Source organism: Bombus terrestris, chromosome 10 (assembly GCF_910591885.1).
Source record: "Bombus terrestris chromosome 10, iyBomTerr1.2, whole genome shotgun sequence".
NCBI lineage: Eukaryota > Metazoa > Arthropoda > Insecta > Hymenoptera > Apidae > Bombus > Bombus terrestris.
Window position 1 is genome coordinate 15,470,311 of NC_063278.1, and position 23,487 is coordinate 15,493,797.

Consider the following 23,487-nt stretch of genomic DNA (forward strand, 5'->3'; position numbering starts at 1 on the left):
CTTTTTCTTTTTTTTCCTTTCTCTTTTTCTTTTTTTTTCCTTTTTCTTTTTCTTTTTTTTTTTCGTGGAGAAAATTCGCTCGGACACGAAGACACTTCTTAAGTGGCGTGGCAGTGAACATCCAAATTAATTATTTTTTTTCTTTTTCTTTTTTTTTCCTTTCTCTTTTTCTTTTTTTTTCTTTTTCTTTTTCTTTTTTTTTTTACGTGGGGAAAATTCGCTCGGACACGAAGCCACTTCTTAAGTGGCGTGGTAGTGAACATCCAAATTAACTGTTTTTTTTCTTTTTCTTTTTTTTCCTTTCTCTTTTTCTATTTTTTTTCCTTTTTCTTTTTCTTTTTTTTTTCCTTTCTCTTTTTCTTTTTTTTTTCTTTTTCTTTTTCTTGTTTTTTTTACGTGGGGGAAATCCGCTCGGACAGGAAGCCACTTCTTAAGTGGCGTGGTAGTGAACATCCAAATTAACTAGGGCACTAATTAGCTGAAGCTTCTAGTCAAACCAGGTATCAGTCTTTGTACGCAAAGGCATTCATTACAATCGTTTAAAGTTTGAAGAAGCACCGTTACAAATTCGTGATATAAGAGAAAGCGATTCAAAACTCGGACTCATTTGTTGGAACGACGTCGTGGGCAAAAGTACATAATGGAAAACTTTCTTCCAAGACCAATTGATAGCGCTGACGTAATTAAAATGTGACGATATTGCCAGCGACGTTTCTCCAAATAGACGACTAACTTATTTACCAATCGCCGTAACACGATTGCCGCTGGTAATACGGTTAGTAATCACTTTATTGAATTTTCGCTTGACGTGACATCGTCGAGTTCCTAGAGAGATTCTTCTCCCTTGTAAAACTATGTTTCTGCAACGACTGTATTTGTTGAATTACCGTTCGTGAACAAGTCCTTCTCTTTATTACGTGTAATAGATTCTTCTTTTTAAGTTTTAAATTACATTGGTAATTTTCTATAATTTATTACTCGAATATGGTAATTTTTTCTTAAAAAGTTTGCTTTTTCTACAATTAGCAAAGCCTAACCCCAATCATACCCAATACCTAATCCCAATCATGTGAAAACAAATGTATTCTGATTTTTGTCGCAGATATTTCTGGTCTACGCACTCCAGTGCCCGCACAACTGATATTGAAACACCTGATTTTCCCATATTCTACAGCGACAAATTTCCTGATATTTTACAACCATGAAGAACTCGTACTCGAAAATACTTGCAATGCTCATCTGCTTGCAGATTATCCTTATCACTTTCTTCTCGTTAGGGGCTGGTAAGTTGATACTGATTAATTATACCATCGAAATTCGGTCTTCTCTTATGCGACTACCAAGTAGTAGATAAGTTCTTGGTTATATAACATTTTATAACATCCAAATTAACTTTTTTTTCTTTTTTTCCCTTTTTCTTTTTTTTCCCTTTTTCTTTTTCTTTTTTTTTCCTTTCTCTTTTTCTTTTTTTTTCTTTTTCTTTTTCTTTTTTTTTTTACGTGGGGAAAATTCGCTCGGACACGAAGCCACTTCTTAAGTGGCGTGGTAGTGAACATCCAAATTAACTTTTTTTTTCTTTTTCTTTTTTTTTCCTTTCTCTTTTTCTATTTTTTTTTCCTTTTTCTTTTTCTTTTTTTTTCCTTTCTCTTTTTCTTTTTTTTTCTTTTTCTTTTTCTTGTTTTTTTTTTACGTGGGGATAATTCGCTCGGACACGAAGCCACTTCTTAAGTGGCGTGGTAGTGAACATCCAAATTAACTGTTTTTTTTTCTTTTTCTTTTTTTTCCTTTCTCTTTTTCTATTTTTTTTTCCTTTTTCTTTTTCTTTTTTTCCTATCTCTTTTTCTTTTTTTTTCCTTTTCCTTTTTCTTTTTTTTTTACGTGGAGGAAATCCGCTCGGACACGAAGCCACTTCATAAGTGGCGTGGTAGTGAACATCCAAATTAACTGGGGCACTAATTAGCTGAAGCTTCTAGTTAAACCAGGTATCAATCTTTGTACGCAAAGGCATTCATTACAATCGTTTAAAGTTTGAAGAAGCACCGTTACAAATTCGTGATATAAGAGAAAGCGATTCAAAACTCGAACTCATTTGTTGGAACGACGCCGTGGGCAAAAGTACATAATGGAAAACTTTCTTCCAAGACCAATTGATAGCGCTGACGTAATTAAAATGTGACGATATTGCCAGCGACGTTTCTCCAAATAGACGACTAACTTATTTACCAATTGCCGTAACACGATTGCCGCTGGTAATACGGTTAGTAATCACTTTATTGAATTTTCGCTTGACGTGACATCGTCGAGTTCCTAGAGAGATTCTTCTCCCTTGTAAAACTATGTTTCTGCAACGACTGTATTTGTTGAATTGCCGTTCGTGAACAAGTCCTTCTCTTTATTACGTGTAATAGATTCTTCTTTTTAAGTTTTAATTTACATTGGTAATTTTCTATAATTTATTACTCGAATATGGTAATTTTTTCTTAAAAAGTTTGCTTTTTCTACAATTATTTTACTACAAAACCCATCAAAAACATGATGTATGTATATATACCCTCAAATATTATCGGTTTATTCTCAAGCTATAGTTCAATTTCGGAAATTGCCAATTAAAATCATAAAAAAAAAAAAAAAAAAACACAGAAAGTTCGTTAAAATATGCGATTTTCCAATCAAGATATAGAATTTATTCGAGTAATATAGATTACAGTAGCGATGGTGACGGCAACGATGAATGGACTGATTCTTCGTGCGAAAATAAATTGGTAGCGGCGAACGATGCATTGTTTCAGGGAATATCGATTTTCAAGCATGGTTTTAAAGTACGTGTGCGCGTGACTAGGTTTGTTAATTAATGCCGCTCCCAGGTTTTCAATATATAAATGTGACACCTACATATCTTTAAGCTTAAAACAATTGGACTAACAATTTCATTAAATTTAAATCAATATTTATCTTTTTAAACGCAACAATATTTTTAATGACAACTTCACGTGTAAATCAAGTGCATACATATTCGATCGTTCTTGAAAACCTGGTTCTCTGCGAAGAGAAAAATCCTTTGAGGTGGCCGTGTTGTGAGTTATAGTTGTAGTAGATAGTAGGCCTGTTCCGCTGTAGATGGGGGCTGTAGATGTCACTGCCGGGGTACTGCTGATTTTTCGGCTTGTCGAGTGCCGCCACACCTTGAATAAAGATTTGATCTACGTTTTATACGCTACGTTTTACATCCACCTCTGTTCAGATATACCTCTATTTAAAATCATAGATCGTCACACTCTATAGGTATTTCCTTGAAAAGGTTAAAGTCGTTCTGTATAAAAGCCAATTCAAAGGGGAAGGAAATTCTGCGAAAAATTCTTTCAGATTTCCCTATGTTTGAGCTCGAATCAAAGCAATCCTGTATAATAGGATAGGATGATAGGACGATTCTGTATTATTCCTTGTGTACTTTCTGTTCCTGTTATTTACAATAGGATGATTATGCGTTTAACTTCTCATAGAATCTCTCTGATTCCGTATGATATCATCAGTGTTTTTGAAATATGTTATTGATGTCGTAACGTCAACCGTTTCCAGTGCAAATTCAATTTTGAATCGCAATTTCCATGTTTACGTGGCAAAAGCGTATAATCGATAACGCACGCAAACATATCTTCTTTGATAATGGCGTACTATAAATCGTTCATAATCGTTCTTTTGAAAAAAGCTGTTTAAAATTTCTTATACTAATCCCTATACTAATTGTATTTAGTATATTATGTTATAAATAATGGTTAATATAAGTATCAAAGCAAATAGACAACAATTAATTAGATAACATCGTAATAACATAATATAATATAATGGGCGTAATCATATACAGTAAAACTTAGAAAATGTGCTCTGGATGAATTCGGTGATAATTATCCTTTGTTCCGTGGTATGTATAGGCAAAAACGAATGGTAGATCGCAGCATAATAGTTTCCAACCATCCACAATTGTTCTAATTCCTCACTCGACGTCTTTCATGTTCATTCATGTAGGAAAAAGTATGTTATCGTTTAATAATAAGCTTTTAAGCGTTTAATAACATCTCGTCGAGTAGAAATTCCACACGAAGCAGTGAGAAAAATAATATTTGAAGAAGATCTATGTTCTCAGCTTCGTCGTGTGCAAGAACTTTGTAGGATAGATTGTATCATGCGATGAAAATTTTATACTTGTAAGTTAAGAAAATTGGAACGAAAATTCACGTTGTCTCAAAGATATCTTGTTTTTGGATAGAAATAGTTACTTTACTAACAACACATTCTCAATATTAAGGATATCAACATCTTAGATTTAATTAAAGCCGCTGGAATACGCCAGATATTTCATATCTGACTTAAACATGTACTGCGACGAGCGAAAAAAGTAAACACATAAATGTAAAAGACTAATTTTTCAAGTGATCGGTAAAGATTAGGTAACAGTAACTACAAGTTATTATTAACGAAATGTAATAGTTAATTTTCATTAACATTAATAATGTACAAAACATTTTACAAAAATGGACATCTCAAACCACGTTTACAGTTTTACACATTAATTATACTCGTCGAATCAAGGTTTCAACATAGTATTTCGTCCACTAGTACTACTTCACGTTTATTATATCCAATAGAATTAACTACTATTTAGGTAAATTATTTTGTGGAATGGTCAAATAATGCTCTTTTCTCATTATACCTTCGACATTCGCTTTCTACATAAAATCAACGGGCTGTGTTTACACTTTTGCTTGTCACGGCGTATCAAGGAAGATTGAAATATAAAGTAATTCGCACAAAAAAGTAGATATTAGTATTGATGTTATTGTATTCCATATTTGACCTTAAAATATGAATAAAATCAGTCTAAGTATTAATGAAATTGCAAACATTTTTTCTAAAAGAACGGAACTTTCCTTTCTAATGAGCACTATATGATGCAATAGAAAAACAATTTGACACTGAAAATTGTAGTCAAGATCAATTTTGCGCTACACTTATTTAACCAATTTTCATCAAATCGAAGGTGTAGAATGGCTTGAAAAAAAACCGCGATAAATACTTTTTTGGCACTTTGTACAAAGGTGTATATCAATGTGTATATCGATACACATACTCTGTATGTGCATATCCGTGGAACATATATCCGTTTTTCGAAGCAAAATGTCATCTACCTGTTCAAAAGAGCAAAGCAAAAACACTACATAGAGGGTTTGTTACTGTTAACACTCTGTATTTCCGTGCGTAAAGTATCCAACCAGATATCCAGGAACAGCTTTCAGGGAACGAGATTGAATATTTGATCGAATATATTTAATATGGCAATGTTACGTATAACAATATACGTATGGAATTTTAAAAGTCACGAGGGTTGCAGCGGACTCAATTTTAATGTACATTAAACATTTTGCTCATTGATGACCTTACCTTAATTTTTTTCTCCTTCCTCATTTTCTTCTCCTATGCGAGTGACACAGCAAGATTGATAGTAACAAGCGATTTCATTAAAACACAATCTCCTTTTCCATTTGATGAACACGATACGAGGCGAGGGAATGATTTAGGAACACGACTTTCGAGCGGTTTCAACAACTATTAAGTTTCATTTATAGCAACGAACACTGCCAAAGTTCATCAATTAATGTAATCGATCAATGTTCGTAATCAATAAGATTCGCGTAGGTGCCGTAGATGACGTAGATGAAAAAACGTAGACTAAACGTAAATGACGAAATTATACATTAATTTATTTTAACGCGTTAAAATTACGCTAATGACAGTTGCTCCATTCTATTTGTTCACATATTTGAGCCCTATATGGAACAAAGTGAACGGAGCATCTGCAAGCGTGTTAACCGGACAACGACGAATTTTCACATCTACTCCACGAAGCTTCACATATATCAATGACCACTGCCGTAGTCATGGACAAACGTAGATGACGAAGTTATGTATTGATTCACTTTAACACGTTAAGATTACGCTAGTGACACTTGCGCAGTACTATTTGTTCATATATTTAAGCCCTATATGCAACAAAGTGAACGTAGCATCAGCAAGCGTGTTAATTGGACAACCACGAATTTTCACATATATTGCACGAAGATTCGTATATAACAATGATCACTGCCATAATCATGGTCAAACGTAGATGACGAGATTATGCATTAATTCACTTTAAAAATTACGCTAGTGACAGTTGCTCCGTTCTATTTGTTCACATATTTAAGCCCTATATGCAACAAAGTGAACGTAGCATCTGCAAGCGTGTTAGTTGGACAACCACGAATTTTCACATATATTGCACGAAAATTCGTATATAACAATAATCACTGCCATAATCATGGTCGAACGTAGATGACGAGGTTATGCATTAATTCACTTTAAAAATTACGCTAGTGACAGTTGCGCCGTTCTATTTGTTCACATATTTAAGCCCTATATGCAACAAAGTGAACGTAGCATCTGCAAGCGTGTTAGTTGGACAACCACGAATTTCGTTTCGCAAACACGGACACGTGAAACATTTTGAAGTTACGTGGACGCGAGAGTAATTCGTTCCCTTAAATTGCTCAATTTTCATTTCTTTCGCCATGTATATTCGAGTATTGCATTTGAATTGCAGAGCAGTCGGAAGTAACGGCGCACGTCGTTGATATATCGACAGGAACATGAATTCTTTTTTCATAGGATGAATACTTTTTTCATCGAATTATTAAACCGAATCAAGTTTTCAAATCCAATCATTTAATTTCATCGTTTTACATCGAACGTTTCAATCTTTTTTCTTTTAAATACCTTACCTATATTTCATCTCGTTGAATATTCCATATTTTTAATGCTACTACCACTTATTGGTAATTTCAAATATGTAATTATCGTTCTGAAGTTAGAAATTCGAAATAACATTCGTCAGTATATGATTCTACGTTTTATATAGAGTAATAAAAATGATACAATGAGTTTCGGTAAATAACCAATAAAAATTTTTGTTCCTTTTTCTTTTTCTTTTTTTTTTTTTTTTTTTTTTTTTTTTGGTTTTATGTATCCAAGGTCGAGAATAAACTATCTGCACGTTTTCTCTCGTTTCTTGTATTTTTATGAGGAATTCAGTCTTTTTACGCCACAAGAGTCTCAACGTTTTCGTTTTCACGCCTACGTTACGCTCGTTAAACACGTTCCAACAAGACCATGAATAAGGATAACAGCTTTAATGTTTTCACATGTGTTTATTTATTATTTTAGACCTTAAATATTTTATTTATAAAATCTTTATTTAAACAAGTTACCATTGTCGCTACAATAAATCAATGAATGAAATCAGTTTAAATTTAAAATATCATTTCATAATTTCTTGTCACTTGTATCTGAAAACAACAAAAAAAACGGTGTAACCACATCGTGCGTAGACGGGAAATTAAAACAGTGGAGCTTAATTGAAACACTGATCATATTCCGCGATTGTAAAACAATAATAGAAAATCGTGTTTCTTTTGAAGGGTATGAAATTGTCAGGAGATTATGCCATAAATGAAATTGGAAACTAGCTGGTCAAAGGGATTAAACTCAATTAAACTGAACTGTGTTATATTGTACAAAGGCTAGAGAACTGCTACCAAATATCTGCTAGTTTAAAGGTGTCCCTTATAAATTATAATTATATTTCAAATTCAATCTCCTAGTAATAAGTAAATTAATATTTTACCTAAAATCTGTGATATAGATAACAAAAATAAATTCTTTACATTATTCGTTAGTTTGCAATATAATTAGAATATTATCTTTATTTTCTGGTGTCTTTGTTATTCTTAAAAGATAAACTGCTTATTTACAAATTTAACACTGCATATGCTATTAATAAATCATTTTATATTTAATTTTGCAACCTTCAGTCATTGTTAAAACTTGTTGACAATACTGTCGGTTAATAGAAATTTCTAAAATCCCCTTGTTTCTACTCGATTAAAGGGTATATTGCAGAAACTATGTTAGCTACAGTGTTAGCTACAAATCACCTGTGTCACTCCATTAAACTTATACACAATAGTATTGATTCTTGTTTTAATTTAAAATAAAATATGTTATTGTAGGAATGAAGCAGAATGTTCAAATAATTGAAACAACTTTTTGTCCTATAATTAGTGCCTTTCATTTTAAAAATTAAAAAATTTTTAATCAACGATATTTGGAAGTTTCGATCTAAAATGACCAGGAATTGAAACAGAAAATATTTTGATGCCAGTAAATACGTATTCTTCACACATAAAACAAATATGAAAACAAACATCGATGTATATGAATGAATTTTGAAATGGGGAGGAATTATATGATTATACCCATTCTCTGTTGCGTTTAATTGTTTCAATTGATGTTTCATGGGAATTTTCATCGAATTTTTTAGAGATTTTTTTTTTTTTTTTTTTTATTAGAATATTTACAATCAATTCTCGTTGAGAATTTTCAGTAATTAATTTAATTTGACGTGATACAATGACATGGATCATAATACTTTTATATTGTTGGTTCTAGTAGAAACTAAGGATTTAATCTAGAGGGTATTTTCTTTTTAGTCTGCGGATCTGGTCCGTCGTGTCCAGTAGTTGGGTGACTAGTGGGTTGTGGTGGTTGTTGACTCTTGTGTTATATCTGCTTCTGGACTTGTGTATTTCATCTTTGACTGTAGGTATCTTGAGGTCACGGTGGATTGTTTCGTTGGTAACATATCAGGGTGCATTTCATAGGGATCTTAGCGTTTTCGATTGGAAGCGTTGGAGTATTTCAATGTTGGAATTACTTGCTGTTCCCCATAGTTGGATTCCGTAGGTCCAGACAGGTTTTATTACGGCCTTGTAGAGGGTTATTTTGTTCTGTATGTTTAGCTTGGAGCGTCGGCCCGTGAGCCAATAGAATTTTCTTAGTTTTTCCTTTAGTTGCTTTGTTTTTTCTGAGATATGTTTTTTCCAAGTTAGCCTCCTGTCCAGGCTCATGCCCAGGTATCTTACGGAGTCCTTGCTTGGGATTATTGTGTTGTTAATGGTGACCTGGGGGCAGGTTTGTTTTCGGAGCGTGAAGGTTACATGAGAGGATTTTTTTCGTTTATTTTGAAGCCTCATTTTTCGAACCACTTTTCCATGGAGTCGAGACTTCGCTGGAGAGTGGATGAGGCAATTGCCGGGTCTGCGTGGGTAGCTAATAGTGCTGTGTCGTCGGCAAATGTTGCTATTGTTACCTCGTTTGATATAGGTAAGTCGGCAGTGTAGATGGAGAACAGTAGGGGTCCGAGGACACTACCTTGGGGTATGCCGGATTCTATTGGGAATGTTGCGGAAGTGGCGCCTAGGCATTTGACTATGAATTGTCTGTTGGTTAGGTAGGATTTTAAGATGGAGTAGTATGGGTGGGGTAGGATCTTTTTAAGCTTGTAGAGTAGCCCTTCATGCCATACTTTGTCGAATGCCTGCTGGATGTTTAGGAATACCGCTGAGCAGTATTTTTTCTTTTCAAGAGTTTGGCTGATCATGTGGGTTATGCGGTGGATTTGCTCTACTGTTGAGTGTTGTTTTCGGAAGCCGAATTGGTGATCTGGGAGTGTTTTCAATTCTTCTAGGAGTGGAAGGAGACGATTCGTGAACATCCTCTCGAATAGTTTAGACAGGATAGGTAAAAGACTGATTGGGCGATAGGAGCTGGTTTCATATATTGGTTTACCGGGTTTAGGGATGAGGGTGATCAGTGAGATTTTCCACGCCTGAGGAAAGTGTTCAAGGCGGAAGATAGCGTTAAAGATTGATGCGATGAGTGCAATCCCTTTTATGGGAAGTTCCTTGATTGCTTTATTGCCTATTAGGTCGTGACCTGCTGCTTTCTTGGGGTTTAGGCGACTGATTGCTTCTATGATCTCTGAAGAAGTGAAGGGTTCAATAGGAGGGGACATTTGGAAGGGAGTGTGCAGATATTCGGTAACGTCCGCTGCAGCTATGGAGGAATGGGATTGGAATACTTCAGTCAAGTGTTTGGCAAATAGGTTGGCTTTTTCTATAGGGCTACGCGCCCATCCACCCTGCGGACGGCGGATTGGAGGTATTATTTGTGGGAGGCACGTGAGTTTCCTGGAGGCCTTCCATAGTGAGTAGTTGGAGTCGGCTGTGGGGGACAAGCTGACGAGATATTTGTTAAAACGGTCATTATTGTAGTTTTTTATAGTTTTGGATAGTTTTCTAGTTGCGTTGTTTAGTTTGCGTTTGTCCTCCGGTGTTCTATGGGTCTGCCATATCCTTCTTAGTCTACGTTTTTCTGCTATTTTTTTTAATATGTACTGGGGGTATTCCTGATTGCCGATGGACGTTTTTGCCGGTGTGGAGAAGCGGATAGCGTTTATTATGCTCGTGTTTAGGTATTCCGTGGCTGCTTCGATTTCTTCATTGGTTTTTAGTGAAGTTGAGGCTGAAGTTGTGTGTGTAAAGACTTCTCTAAAGAGCTGCCAGTTGGTGTGTTGGTTATGTATGGAGCCATTACGTGTATTCTCGATGATAGTTGAACTGACTGTTACTATCACGGGGGAATGATCAGAGGAGAGATCAGCCGAGGAATTGATTTGGACGTGTCTTGACGAGATATTTTTAGTTATGAGGAAATCAAGGAGATCGGGTATTTTGTTTGTGTCGGTGGGCCAGTGTGTAGGTTCGTATGTGGTAAGGTAGTTGAGGTTGTTGGTTATTACGCTGTTGAGGAGGTTTTTGCCTCTTACTGTAACCAGTCTGCTGCCCCATTGGGTGTGTTTGGCGTTGTAGTCTCCTCCAGCTATGAATCTATTGCCCATGGTGTCCAGGAAGTCGTCAAAGTCTTCTTTGGCGATGGAGTGTCTGGGAGGGCAGTATACAGCTGAAGTGGTGATTGTACCATGACAGTCTTCTATTGCTACGTTTGTTGCTTGGAGGTAGTCTTTCTGGAATGGTGGAAGTTCGTAGTGCTTCATGTTTGATTTGATTATAATGCCGGTGCCGCCGTGGGCCTTTCCGCTGGGGTGTTGGGTGTGGTAGAAGTTGTAGCCGTGTATTTTGAGGTAGTTTTTATCGGTGAAGTGGGTTTCGGATATGAGCATCACATCGATTTGCTGTTGTTTTAAGAATAGTTCTAGTTCAAATTTGTGCTGAGCTAGACCGTTGGCGTTCCGCAGAGCTATTCGCATTGGTTTTATTTTGCCTCTGTGCGTATGAATTTGTCCATGAAGAGTGTGAGTAGTGACAGCAAATTGTTAATTTGCTCAGTTTGCTTCTCGATAAGTTTTTCGACTCTGGTGAAGTTGTCTGTGTTTTGTGGGGTGGGAATTCTATTTTCTGTGTGTACACTGTGGGTTTTCGAGTTGTTTACGTTTCCTTGTGTTGCCTGCGCGTAGGATACTGATGGTGAGGTGAGTTTTTGGGGTCTAGGTTCTTGTATGGTTATGTCCTTCGGTCTCAGTTTTGGATACTTAATATTATGTAGTGTTTTATATGCTGAGCATCCTTTGTAGTTCGCAGGATGCTCTCCTTGACAGTGGATGCACTTAGCGGGGGTTTCGGGGGATTTAGTGTATTGGTCAGTGGGGTGATTATCTGCACATTTTACGCACCGGAAGTTATGGTTGCAGTATTTCTGCATGTGGCCGTACCTTTGGCACCTTTTACATTGTACTATTTCTTTCTTTACAAGAGGTGGTTCGAACTTAACTATGGAGTTCATCAGCCGGTTGACGTTGTAGATTTCTTTGTTGTTCCCTTTTTGTTTTAAATCTATGAAGAATAGTGATAGTGGGTTTCTTGAGATTCTATGTTTAATGTTGCTTATGTTTGTTACCTCATGGCCAAGATTTTGAAGTTCGTACTTTAGTTCATCTAGGTCGACTGAGTGGTGGATGTTGCGTAGCACCACACGAAAAGGTCTTTCTTCTTTGAGCTGATATGTGTGGAATTTAGCGTTTAACGTTTTTAGCAACTTAGTTAACTTTCTACAGGCGTCTGGCTGGGTCGGCAGAATTTTCACGTGGTTGTTGTTAATTTTTAACTTGTAGTCCTCTTTGCTGATGTCTTTTTCAATGGTCCTTATCATTGACTGTATGTCGATTACGTCGTCAATGAATATTGGTGGAGGAGGGGGAATTCTTTGAGTATGGAGATTATTTACCTTTTCGGTTGTATTCATGGAGTTTTCCGTAGACTCCAGTATTGAGAATCTATTGAAGGTGGTCACCTGGCTGGCTGGTGGTTTAGTTTGACTCTTATTCACATTTGTCTTGCTTGGTTCCAGCTTGCGTTTTTTCGAGTGATGATCGTTTACCAGGATAGATGTGTTGCCCCCTTGCCACGGGGGAGGAAAAGCGGCGGAGTTATAATTTAGCTCCGGAGAGCCTGTTGGGAATGATAGAGCCATCATCGAGCTAGTTAATTTAGTGTGAAAGAACTAGTCGAGAGGCTGTTAACCCTTAGCTAGGTTTGTTGGATTTGCTTTCGACAGATGGGCGTCACGTGCAGTTTTGTGAACTTCACAGGGCACTGGACACACGTCTCGGCACTCAGCAGCAACTGGATGGTCACGTGCTGTTTTGTGGACTTCGCAGGGCACTGGACACACGTTTGCACGCCTCGGCACTCACCAGCAAACTGTTCACGGTAACGCTGTCGAGGAAAACTATGATGGGTGTGCCTAAGGGCCCGAAATCATCGGATTCGTGGAAAAAAGCCTTCGTTCGGAAAGTGAGGGAAATTGGCGTTACTGTTAATTGGTCAATTTCCATGTTGGTGGTTAGGGAAGGGTACTAGCCGCCCTTAAGAGAGAGTTCGAGAAGAGGAAGCGTCGTTCGTGAGAAAAATAGATTTCTCCTATTTTCTCGTAGTTGGAACGAGGACTGTTTGTCGGTTTGAAGGACTTTAGTTAAACAAATCTTAAGATTTATAGCGGGTCCTCGGGCTAGGTGAACATGTACTGTGGAGACGCGTCGACATCTGGTAATCATCTTACTCAAAGAATAGAGTCTGCGTGTGGCGAGGCACGGGACAGAAATCGTTGAAATGCTTACCGTCGTGCCCCGTCCCAAGTATTTCTTTTAAGGAGAGCTATAGAGTTACTTCATGCCTTTGTTAGACAAAACGTTCATCCCTTGACCGCGATTACGTTCGGCGACTGGTTGTCGCCTCGAGCCCGAGCTCACTATCATAAATCTCAAATAAGTACAGTCGAATCGAATGACAACAGTTTCTTAATTCGGCTATGGTGAAATCTAAATTACAGTACTGGGGGTCTTCCCAAAGTTCCGAAGGGAAGGTTCCGGTGTTCTTTCATCTCCGACATATATATATATGTCGGAGCCTCCCCTTTGGAGCGGTGGGAGGACCCCCTTAGCGCTGTAACCCAGATTTCATCATAGCCGCACTAAGAAACTGTTGTAATTCGATCCGACTGTACTTATTCGAAATTTATGATAGTGAGCTCGGGCTCGAGGTGACAACCGGTCGCCGAACGTAGTCGCGGTCAAGGGATGAACGTTTTACCTAACAGAGGCATGAAGTAACTCTATAGCTTTCCTTAAAAGAAATACTTGGGACGGGCCACGACGGTAAACATTTCAACGATTTCTGTCCCGTGGCTCGCCATACGCAGACTTTGTCCTTCGGGTAAGACGATTGCCAGATGCCAACGCATCTTCACAGTATATGTTTAGCTGGGCGAGGACCCGCTACGAATATTAAATTTCAATTACACAAAGTCTCTCAAATAGACAAATGGCCTGTGCCCCAACTACGGGAAGATAAGAGAAATCTATCCTTCCACGAACGACGCTTCTCGCTAGCAACTTTCCCCAAGGACAGCTAATATCTTTCTCTAACCACCAACATGGAAATTGACCAATTAACAGCAACGTCAATTTCCCTCACCCTTTGAGCGAAGACTTTTCTCCGCGAATCCGATGATCTCGTGCCCTTAGGCACACCCATCATAGTTTTCTTCGACAGCGTCACCGCGACGGAGAGTCACTCTCTAGTGCGATCTCATCAGTAATCGACCTGTCTTTCGTATACGAAATAATTGCCCCCGTGCTCTAACATATAGTGTAACTTAGACGCAAACGAAGGGTAAAGTCCAGTATCCGTTGACCGCGGAAACGTTGCCGGAGCCGAGACCATTGTCATAGTGCCGCGAATATCGAAACCTTGCGATTATCTATCGACGCTGTAAATCTCTCTAATTTGTGTCAATAAACTCAACCATTGTTACACCGCACCTATGGCTAATTCCAACGAAGATACACCGAACACCCCCACCCACAATCCTGACGTGCATCCGACATATATATATATATAATTCTATATTATGCCTACTGATTGATATGAATTTCTTTCGGTCTCGAATGCGTTAAAACGGAGCGCAAAGAAGTCGAAATTACTTATTGTAATTGGTAAAACATCGTGAAAGGCAGACAGATACAAGAAAGAAGTTAAACTATAAATTATATTTGCGACATTGTTATGTATTTGCTTTCTTTAAGCCTTTCATCAAGACAGCCGATCTATAAATATTAATCGACCAATTTCTCTAAGCTTGTAACTTCAAATTAATGTTTATATATATAAAGAGTTACGTATTAATCTATCTAAATATTTAAAAAGATGTTTAATTTTATAAATGATGGATATCAAAGATGTTCAAAAGAATGTAGTCTTCGCGTGTTCTTTATCATATCCCTGATCAAAGACATTCCAATATTATTACAATATCCAATTACATATTGATACGCAAGATATACAGATTATTATTTATAACATTTTGGTTTTCTTAATTGAGTTATTCATTTAGTACAAATGATAAGTAATTAGTAATAATTCATAACAAAACGGTATTGTAGTAGAAATATTATAAGAAAACATATTCTGTTTCAGTGTAGAGTTACTCCTTTTTATAGACAGTGTCGTACAAATCCGTACGTCTTTGAGAAAATGTAGATATCTGAGCCCTTACTTCCTCAACAACTTTCAAATCTGAGAGAAAAGAAAAACATACGAAGTAATAAGTAATGCTTGCTAATAAATTCAGCAAATACAGAGGGAGCCGGCAAAATCGATGAACCAACGAGACTAAAAGTTAATTACATCATGGATTTCTCGCTTTTAATGTTAAGCTGGAAATTACCGATATCGGTGACCACCATATTTTCCTGAGTTTCCAAATCATAAAGGATTTTCCCCCAGAGATTTGTCAACTGTGTATGTCCCCATGCGACATAACTTGCTGAAGGAACACGAGCCGGTGATATACAGGCGACGTATAATTGATTGTCATTCGCTCTGGAACAGTTCGCTGTTGAGTGCCGAAGCGTGCAGACGTGTCTCTAGTGCCCAGTGAAGTTCGAAAGTAACACGTGTCACCCAACCGTCGAAAGTGAACACAGCGTGCTCTTACCCTCCCAAGTGTTTCCTATCCGCCAGGCAGAAGAAAAGCCTACGCACCTAACCCCAACCCGAACCTTGCCTCATAGCCTCACGACTAGTTATTCATATTGAAATAGCTAGCTCGATGATCGCCCAGCAAACACGACCAGGCTCGCCTGTGCAAACTCACAACTACCCCGCTCTACCCCCCCCCCCCCCCGTGGCAGAAGTGCAGCAGATCCCCCCGTGCCAACGACGCCAATAAGGCGAAAAAACGCAAAATTGAACCAAACTCGAACGAACAGCCAATAACACAAATTAACACTCATAACAGGTTCGCAATATTGGAATCCTCAAACGACGCCATGGAAATCGCAGGCCCGCCACCAAACCACCACTACCTCCTCCAAGGTAGTGTCCTCGGACCCCTACTGTTCTCCATCTACACTGCCGACTTACCTATATCAAACGAGGTAACAATAGCAACATTTGCCGACGACACAGCACTATTAGCTACCCACGCAGACCCGGCAATTGCCTCATCCACTCTCCAGCGAAGTCTCGACTCCATGGAAAAGTGGTTCGAAAAATGAGGCTTCAAAATAAACGAAAAAAATCCTCTCATGTAACCTTCACGCTCCGAAAACAAACCTGCCCCCAGGTCACCATTAACAACACAATAATCCCAAGCAAGGACTCCGTAAGATACCTGGGCATGAGCCTGGACAGGAGGCTAACTTGGAAAAAACATATCTCAGAAAAAACAAAGCAACTAAAGGAAAAACTAAGAAAATTCTATTGGCTCACGGGTCGACGCTCCAAGCTAAACATACAGAACAAAATAACCCTCTACAAGGCCGTAATAAAACCTGTCTGGACCTACGGAATCCAACTATGGGGAACAGCAAGTAATTCCAACATTGAAATACTCCAACGCTTCCAATCGAAAACGCTAAGATCCCTATGAAATGCACCCTGATATGTTACCAACGAAACAATCCACCGTGACCTCAAGATACCTACAGTCAAAGATGAAATACACAAGTCCAGAAGCAGATATAACACAAGAGTCAACAACCACCACAACCCACTAGTCACCCAACTACTGGACACGACGGACCGATCTACATTTATCATATTTTATATAAAATTAGAAGGGACGTTTAAAAAATTGCATGCGACAACACACTTACAGGTACTCTTGAATTAGTTTTTCTACATGTCTGATTATGTCTTTATATGTGTATGTCAATTCAAATTTATTTTCTTAAAAGTCCCTTAATGAAAAACTAACACTTCATACTAACTTAGAACTTTTGAGTTCTTAGAATATTCTGATTTAGTCACTGTCTGTACCATAAATTCATTTACAGATATTATATTTCCACCAAGAGCTAGGTTTATTATGAGCCTTCCTGCATCATCATCGAATCCTTCTATTTGACCATAATTATTACTTTGTTTTCCAGCTATAATTTTCACAAATGTTCCTTTCTCGATTTTAACTTCTTCCTCTTCTTTTTTGGAATCTGTATTTTTCTTCTGCAATGCTACTTTGTCTGCTCCAAGACCCATACCTTTTGGTCGTAATTCTGGTATCACAGCTGCTACTAATCTGTTATAGTTAGAATAAACGATTGTGAAATAAAAAATGATGTTCTCTGTTTACTTTCCAATAAGTGATGTATTAAACACATATAATTAATTTAATCTAGAATAAAATTCATACTTTTCATTTCAACCATTTCCCTTTCCTGGTTGCCATCCCATTCCCCGTAACATTGCTACACCAAAAGCATCAATAGGAATTTTTTCATAATCTTCTAAAGTAGACTGAAGAATAAAAAACAATATTTATAATATGCAAATGTAATACATCTGTGCATTGCACATCAATATGTTGATAACGTACCTGTTCTTTGCCTCTTAATGATTCATCTTCTACTAAAGGTAAAGTTAAATCATTTGTTTTAGTTTCATATTTATTCTTTGACTTAAGTTCCTCAATGATCTCTTTCGTCGCTTGCTCTTCTAAAGTAACAACTTTATTTTCACTATCTTCAACTGGCTCTTTCTTTATTGATATTATTGGCGATGTTTTTCCATTAGATAGCTTTGATTTTGCCTCGTTAACACTAGCGTTTCCTACCTTTTCCTTATCTGCCTTCGGAAGGAAAATGTCTACATCTATTTTATTAACAATTCTATCATGCCAGGTTTTTGAACCTAGTAATGGAATAATTAGAGGTTCATCTTTTTTTTCTTCCTCACTGAAATAAAAAAATTGTTTTCAAATATATATATTCCGCTATTGGTGATTTTTATAGGTTAGGTTGAGGTTATATGTTTCTTGATTATAAATTTTACTTTTTGAACTCACCCTATTACTTTAATACCTTTCTCATCAAGGCATTCAATGTAATCAACTTTCTTTTTTTCTTGTGGAATAGCATTTTTTAACACAGGTTTCTTAATAGATTTCTTCTTTCCTTCTTCTGCCATTTATTTGTTATTTTAACACTGACTTATAGATCAATACACATGTATATACTAGACATAAAGATTGATGTCACTTGAAACTATGTACATGAATCTAATATCTTATTATACTTTATTAATCTACTCAAAATTACTTGCACATTACTAAAATTTCATTCCGACAATGTATCAAGCGCCTGAATAAGTGACATTAAAGTAAACATATATGAGAGAGGAAATAAGAAGAACTGACGCCTATGGTTTTCTATGTTACAGAGCTAGTGCTGCACCATACGGCCAAATACCGAAGGTGGCTTATGCTAGTATATACCTGCCTATACGTTTCAATCAGAAAATCGATATTATGTGTTCATGTGAAAATTCACATTTCCCTAGGAGCTGTATTTTGATAGATTTAAGCTTCTAATGGAGCATTTTAAACGTATAGAGTATACCATGAAGTAGATAGTAGTGCGGATCATTTTATATTCATAGAAAATTTGAATGTATAGAAATGTACAAAATGCTCATGATATGCAAAAATATGCAAAATATTCAAAGTAAACCAATCATCAAAAAGTTTAGAAGGTGAAACAAATTTCTTTAATAACACCTAGATTAATTTTTATTTGTTAACAATCCCATATATAACCATAGCTTTCGCCCGGCGCATATACGCGCCCATACATGCGTTAATAAGATAAGAGGAAATAAAAGACAGATTATCGATAAAATACACTAACACATATGTAATAGGTGGATATATTACCACTCAGATTACACACATTATATATTATAAGGGAATATGTATACCACGTATATATGTAGAACGAATATTTCAAACTTGTTTATAGCCCGTGCGCACACATACATGCACGCACATGAACAATTTTTCGAACGATAATTATATTAATGATATATATTATGATAACCATTTATATTTTTTAATATATGTTCTTATGGCATACATATTTATTCCACGCTTTATATCTATCCACATCCGTAACTGTAGGTGACATTGTTTTTAACAATTTTGCTATTATTTCATAATTCTTTAATTCATATTTCAAAGTCGTAACAGATGTTTCTTTTTTTTTTTTCAAGTTTTTCCCATATTGGACTTATTTCTAGCAGCCATGCTTGCTTACAAAGCAATTTTATATCCGCGCAAGAATATTTTTCAGTAGATTTTATTATGTGGTTTACAATATCCATATTCTCTAATAACTGGTTGCTAAGGTATAATTTGAACATATCGAGTCGAGTAACTTCATTTGGTAATGATACGTATATTTTCTTTTCGAGGCGTCTCTGTAAAGCTGCATCAATGTCCCTAATAATATATTTACAATAAATATTATTGTTCTGTTATATTAATAATAACAAAGGAATATTCCGCACAACACAATAATTAAGATTAAGATAATGAATAATTATGATATTAAGATATTTTCTACTTAGAAAACATTGAAATAGGGTGATATACATACCAAGGGCAATTAGTTGCAGCCAAAAGAACTACATTAGAATTTTCGTTAGATACTAATCCATCCAATCTAGAAAGAAGTTCTGATCTGAATCTCTTTGCAGGTTCAGACAATGTACAGTTTACTCCTTTATTTGTGCCTATCCAGTCAATCTCATCGATAAAAATAATTGTAGGCGAAAAATTATAGGCAAGTTCAAATAAAACCTGTTCAGTTTAACAAATGTATTTATTATTTATTAAATATTATATTCAAAATTCCTTAAATTCATTGTTTCATCACGAACGTAATATCATTTCGTTTTCCAAACAACTATTCTATTTATATATGAATGACGACAAATAAAAACAAATCTTTTTAAACCTAGAATCTCTTCTTCATAGACAAAGGAAATCAACTTACACGGATATACTTCTCGGAATCGCCTCTCCATTTGCTCACCAATGAGCTGGCCGTTATGTTAAAAAAGGTGCATTGGCATTCTGTTGCGACTGCCTTCGCCAACATCGTCTTCCCTATTTCGTAATTGCTTGTAAACATGTACGGGAATGAAAGAAACACGAGTATCTTACCTGTACCAGGTGGTCCGTATAGCAGAATACCTTTCCAGGGAGAAAATGGGCCATTAAAAAAGATAGGGTACTTAAGGGGATACACAATGGCCTCCTTAATAGCAGATTTACATTCCTCTAGGCCTACAATGTTGTCCCAATATACATTTAATTTTGTCAGTATGATTTCCTGCGACAATACAAAGATGAAATGGCGCATAATCTCCGTATTAATTTCCGTAAGTGTTATGTAATTCGTTATTTAAAGCTTTACTGAAATCCCTGCGTCATTGATATACAGTGGATTGTTTATCGATAGGTATTTTATTTTTAAAAAGCTTTACAATACGTATATTAATCGAAAATAACTTACGGATGAAATATCTTCAGCAATCTTCCGCAATTCCGGATTGTCTATATAAAGCTTCCGAGCCCGTTTCGATATCTTTGATTGCGTGGATTGTTCCATTGAGACGTTAAATAGCTCTTCTGATGAAGCTCCATCGCTTTCATTGGCGAAAATTGGTGTCACTGTCATTGCGAGATTAATATCATCCGTAGCGTCACCCGTCATCTTCTGTTGTACATTCCTCCCTTTCACAGACTCACTTCTCGTTTCTTTGCTAACAGATTTGACACGTTTTACTACTTCTTCGAAGATTGAATGATATTGTAATCGATACGTTGAATACGTTGAGAACGTTGAATAGTGTTAAATAATTTAAATTCTTACACTTTGTTCGCATTTGTCATTTCCCTCGTCTTTATTTCCTTTTCAGTTATTTTCTTGCACAATATAGGATATTTTTGGAATTTCATCTTGTAATAATTTTCATATTCTGTAAGAATAATTTCCAAATCGACGTTGTCGCAGACTCGATATTTCCGAGGTAGACGAGCTTCCCGGATTAATACATCGCTAATGTCTACATATCTAAAAAATATAATTTTTAATTCATTGAACAAATTTTATGCTATGAGTACACACTATACGATAATCATCAATTAACTGTTTTATTTCTAGGTAAGACAGACAAAAAGAATGTACTGTCTATTTATTATTATATAAATCCTCGGCGATAATATTTTGCCTTCTGCTTTTTAATTTCTAATTTTTAAAGTTTGAATTTAAATATATTTTCATTTATAACTAGTTAATCTACGTTATCGATTGAGTTATTCTATAACTACTGAGTTACCGATGTCGATTTTCAAATTTTGGTTCCTTCCCCTCTTTCCGCACTAATTTCTATTTCGATTGGTCACCGATATTATTCGAAAAAATTGCAACTAAGAAGATATCTAAATTGCAATGTACTCACCCATTGCGTTCCAAATAATCACATATAAGGTACAATATGTTCCGATTACGTTCCGAAGTACGACTCTCCTCCTAATGCGACATTTATTTTTTTTTTATTATTAACAATAATTATTAATAATATAAAGATTTTCATGCAATTTTCTGTTACATTGCGAGTTTAATAAATTTGTTACACATAATTTTGTTATCTACTATCTTGATACGTGCAAAGATAAATCTGAATGATATATAATACAGCGTAAATGGTTATAAATAATTAATTATTGACAATAATTATAAGAATTATCGAAAGAAAAAATCATAGATGCTATGTGCGAGTGTAAAATATCACAAAAAATGAACAACAATTGTGAAAAACGCAATATGGCAAATCAATGACAAAACACACTCATGACTGTCATGGAAGTTCCAAAGTCTAAAATCTAGAATATTCCTTACCTCTTTTCGCAAATTATGAGATATCTTATTTGTGGTACCTTGCAGCGATAAATCACCGTTCATAGTGATAGTTTTAAATGTGATAATGATATCCTTGTATTGACTATCGTTTTTCGATAGTTACGAGAATTTTCGTTTATTACTTTGAGACAATCCGTAACTTCCTTTCTCTTATAAAGTTTCCCTTCAACTCCGTTGAAAACTGAGCATCAAACAGGAGACGAACGATTTGTTGTCATGGCGATGTTGGTTCACACATAAGCAGGGTGCGAATATAATGATGGAATAGTCGAGTCCTGTCTACTGTATAGAAAGATGGATGCGACATGGAAATAGAAAGAGAAGGCTGTATATAGGCATTTCCTGTCCTTGTTTAATCAGGCATGCACATTAATGGACACTGACGGCGCTCGTTTACCGTTGTTACATATTTCCGGTACAAGTACGCGGGCATTAGAGAAGGACGGAACGGTCTCTCTCTTTACCCCTATATCGCGTTTTTAGTTCGCTCACGCGCTCTGTACTTATATCTATTACATTCCCACCATAAGCAGCGGCCGTGCCAGTGACTTACAAAAGTTTCGAACTCGCGGACGTTTAATCACGTTCCCTACTCCGAAGGGGTAAGTACAAAGTTGCTCGTCTCAGTACTCTTGTTAGAAGTTTTATCATCTTTTTCATTTCGTGGCTACAAGTTTTTCCAGGAAATTCTTATCGTTTTACAAGGGCTGTGGGGCACAATGACGTCAGCTATCGATCATATACGCGAATTTGTTGTAAATTAATTAGGAGAATATCTGGAGTTCTTTATCGTTGTCAGCTGTAAAATATTAGAATTTTTCATTTATAATTGTCATATTTTCGACTCTTCCGTTGCCAAGACCATCTTGAAAGATTTTTGGTATGTTCCATCACCCTTGTTAAAAGTGTGCCCATTGGTTAGATAGATTGATTTTAAAAACCAATACGTATATCAAGTTTATTATCTCACAGAAACAAAGAAATTCGTTTTATTAACGAATTTTCGATGTTTCTTCTCAATTTCCTTTAGTATCGAACGAAGAACATTATTTGATCAAACGTTTCATCGTTCAGATTATATTTCGTTTAAAAAGATTGAAGTTGATATTGAGATAAAATCAAAAAGTATCCGTTGTTCTCGAACATTCTAGTATTCCTTCGCCGCCCGGGAGAAAGACAGGTATGAAGAAAGAAGATATTTTTTTTATTATCTTTTTAATATTGATATTTCGACAAATATTGACGTGTGCAGTGAGAAAATCAAGTGAAATTTTGAATAATATCGTTTTAATAATTTGTGAAACGAATTAGTTTGGTTTTTTTCATTTTTATTAGTTTCCGTCAGTGCTGATTGACGCGCTACTCCAGTTTCCATTTCCGTTTCTCGAAATTTCCTACGTCCTTGGTCTTTGGGACTCTTTTGCCCAGGTAACTGCATTGCTTCTGGGTACGTCTCACCGTTCGGGTCTCTCGAGCTTTCGGTGTCAGTTGTTACCGTTGAAGGAGGAGAAGCTGGTGACGGATATTATCGAATAAATCGTTTATTCTGGAAAAGTTCGAGTAAGTTCGTTCTGTTTGAATAAATCAAGACATAGATCAATTTTTATCGTATCATCGTGATTCGCCATGTCGTACGTTTGGTTTCGGGATACCATATGTTTTTAATTTGGTACTTTTAATTTGACATTTTACGTCTATAATCGTGACAGGAAGATACTTTCAGTGAATTATAAATATTTTAAATTATAAATTATATGTCGGATTAGGGTCAGGATTAT

At 36.2% G+C, this 23,487-nt stretch overlaps 1 protein-coding gene and 2 pseudogenes across 1 annotated transcript; all 3 read right to left on the reverse strand.

Annotated features, from left to right (window-relative positions):
• LOC125385719 overlaps positions 1-18,212 on the reverse strand; it is a 30,914-nt pseudogene extending 12,702 nt beyond the window's left edge.
• LOC125385722 lies at positions 16,601-17,912 on the reverse strand (annotated as a pseudogene).
• A 594-nt stretch (positions 18,213-18,806) lies between the features above and the next one.
• Positions 18,807-21,751, reverse strand: LOC125385818 (katanin p60 ATPase-containing subunit A-like 2). Its single transcript, XM_048409463.1, is given in 8 exon segments — positions 18,807-18,982; positions 18,984-19,221; positions 19,379-19,581; positions 19,778-19,890; positions 19,948-20,116; positions 20,300-20,549; positions 20,660-20,838; positions 21,689-21,751. Coding segments are annotated over 8 exon segments (1,365 nt in total). The 3' UTR covers positions 18,807-18,832.
• Between the last annotated feature and the right edge of the window lie 1,736 nt (positions 21,752-23,487).